This window comes from Palaemon carinicauda, chromosome 3 (genome assembly GCF_036898095.1).
Source record: "Palaemon carinicauda isolate YSFRI2023 chromosome 3, ASM3689809v2, whole genome shotgun sequence".
In the NCBI taxonomy this organism is placed as follows: Eukaryota; Metazoa; Arthropoda; class Malacostraca; order Decapoda; family Palaemonidae; genus Palaemon; species Palaemon carinicauda.
Window position 1 is genome coordinate 134,186,810 of NC_090727.1, and position 2,500 is coordinate 134,189,309.

At 41.1% G+C, this 2,500-nt stretch overlaps 1 protein-coding gene and 1 pseudogene across 1 annotated transcript in view; both read left to right on the forward strand.

Annotated features, from left to right (window-relative positions):
• Positions 1-1,132, forward strand: part of LOC137638552 (CD151 antigen-like) — a 90,010-nt gene extending 88,878 nt beyond the window's left edge. Inside the window, exon 5 of the mRNA XM_068370699.1 lies at positions 842-1,132. Within this exon, the coding sequence (XP_068226800.1) occupies positions 842-985 (144 nt within the window). The 3' untranslated portion in view covers positions 986-1,132. The remainder of the gene's footprint in view (positions 1-841) is intronic.
• A 12-nt stretch (positions 1,133-1,144) lies between these two features.
• LOC137638550 (uncharacterized) overlaps positions 1,145-2,500 on the forward strand; it is a 2,512-nt pseudogene continuing 1,156 nt past the window's right edge.

Genomic DNA, 2,500 nt, shown 5'->3' on the forward strand with positions numbered 1-2,500 from the left:
GTATGTGGTCTTGAATCTTGAAGGAAATATTTTCATGTATATATGCGTGTATCATTCCGAGCGGGGATACCTTAACGCAGTGAAAGGGTTTACGTATCGCCATAATCAGCAAAGTTATACTAGTCAGGGACATCTAAACTAGGTTGGTTTGCTATGAACAATCAGACGAAAATCCCCCACCATGGTCATTGCGGGGATGTAAACTGGCCAAATCCCAAAGATGAAGTGTCATGTCTGAGGCTTTTGTCCTGCAGTGCACTAGAAATGGCTACATTTGTTGTATGTATGTATGTATGAATATAACAAAAGACACCAGGTAAAAGTACCAAGTCCGCTCATGTATGCCCTTAACAAATTATCAAAGTACAAAGTATATATGTGAATATCTGTATGTATTTCTGTAAGGGTGTATCTATCATATCAAGGAGTATTAAAAATTAATTCAAAGTAGAAATAAAAATGATACTGAAGGAAATGAAATGGATGAAGCAAGTTATCCGCGTCATTAATTATAAGTATTTTTGTTCAAGTCGAATAAGTTTTAAGAAAAATTAATGGTAATGAGTGTACAAGAAAAATTACAGTACACCAAAGTTTTTTTCTGCTTGGAATATTTAATTACTTACCCTGAATTAATCATTTTAGAAATACTTAATAATGCTCCAAAGCATAATTGAATCTGAAATTTCTTGAGGAGATAACAATTATATGTAAGAATATTATGTAATAGAAAAAAAAAAAAAAACGATGTACTGTCCAATACTTGAAGCTTACTGTATTCTAGTATCATTGGCTAAACTTCCAACTGTTGAAAATATTATTCTAATTCTATTTTTCGCAGGGTTGTGTGGATCGCGTCGCCGGATGGGTCCGGGCACAGAGTGGTCTGATCACGGGCGTTGGCGTTGGAGTGGGTGTCATAGAAATAGCTGGGCTTGTGGCAGCAGCTTCTCTCTGTCGAGCTATCCGATCGTCAAGGGACTAGCGCCACGCCACCACTCCTACCCTGACCCACAACGCTAGTATCACCACCACCACCAAGAAACGAGAAACGTACGACAACCGGCGCAAAGATATTGCGTCCCAGAACTCTCTGCAGCATCAGCAGCAGGAACAGCATCATCATCATCATCAACAGCAGCAGATGCAAAAGCATGTTGTTGAAGAGACAACTAAGCACAGTATCAGCGAAATGAGCTCCCAGAAGCTCTTGAAAGCTGACAGGGCAATAATGCCTAGGGTTCCAGTTTCTCAAGATGGGTTCAGCTTCACTCCTGGAGAAAGCGGTCGAGGGATTGCCCTTAATCGCCAGCGGGGGAGAAGTGTGGGTGATATAGAAGAGCTAACTCGTATGGAAAAGATTCTGGACGAGTGGACACCGTATGCCTCTTTAGATCACGTAGGTGGTGTGAGGCCTAGGGGATATGGCCAAGCAGCCAGGGTACATCAGGATGGGAGTGGTGCCAAAGCTTTGAATAGACCAGCTCTGAGACAGACTGGACATAATCTTCGCCATAGCTCTCAGTCATTGGGAGTGAACCTTAGAAGTTTTTCAGCAGACTTACAAATGACGAGTGCTGTAGCAGACAGTAGATATAGAAAAAAATCTTACGAAAACCATCACTATCAAAATACTCGAGGGCGAGATTTCAAGCCCATAGCAATCACTGACATAGGGAGAATGAATACTTCAAAGACACCGGTTGACATGAAACGTGATGGAGTTGATCATCAAGCTCAAATCAAGGGCAATACAACTCAAATCTCAAGACAACATAATAGTCTTGACTCTCAGAGTGGGCCAATGGAAAATGGTTTACATCAGAGACGAAAACAATCCGCTTTTATCAGCCAGCGCGATAACGGAAGTCTCACTTCCGAGGAAACCTCATATGACAATAGAAGTTTCCAAGGAGAAAATGGTTTCCATGACACTGGAACTCATAGCTTTATCAAAGCCTGGCATGATTCAGAAGGGATTAGATGGGGTAGCTCTAGAAGTGGTAAATTAGTTGTTAATGAAGATAAGTGGATAGTTAGGGATGTTACTGGACAATTTTACAGGGAGAGTTTCGTGAACAGCCATGATACAGAGAGGAAAAATACACTTTGGGGTCAATCATCTGATGATAAAAAGATGCAAGTGGATAAAAAGGGAAGAGCGGGTGGCGTAGAGGGCAAAATAACGAGGAAAAAAGAAGAGAAACAGAGGAGAAATAAAGAGAACAGGCCTAACTGGTTGACAGAGGATACAATGAGGAAAATAGAGGACTACCACAGTGATGAATTTACAGAAAAATACATCAAGGGAAACAAGATGTTAGCTAATAAAGTACGCAAGTGAAGTTCGAGAAAAATCCTTCCAAAATCATGACTTTTGACAAAGGAAGGAAGAACTGGAAGGTAGAGCACGGAGATAACACGAATGGAGAAGATTTCCGTTTTGTGAAGAGAGGGATACGATTCTGGGATGGGGAGAAGAGAGAAACGGATTGTAGCC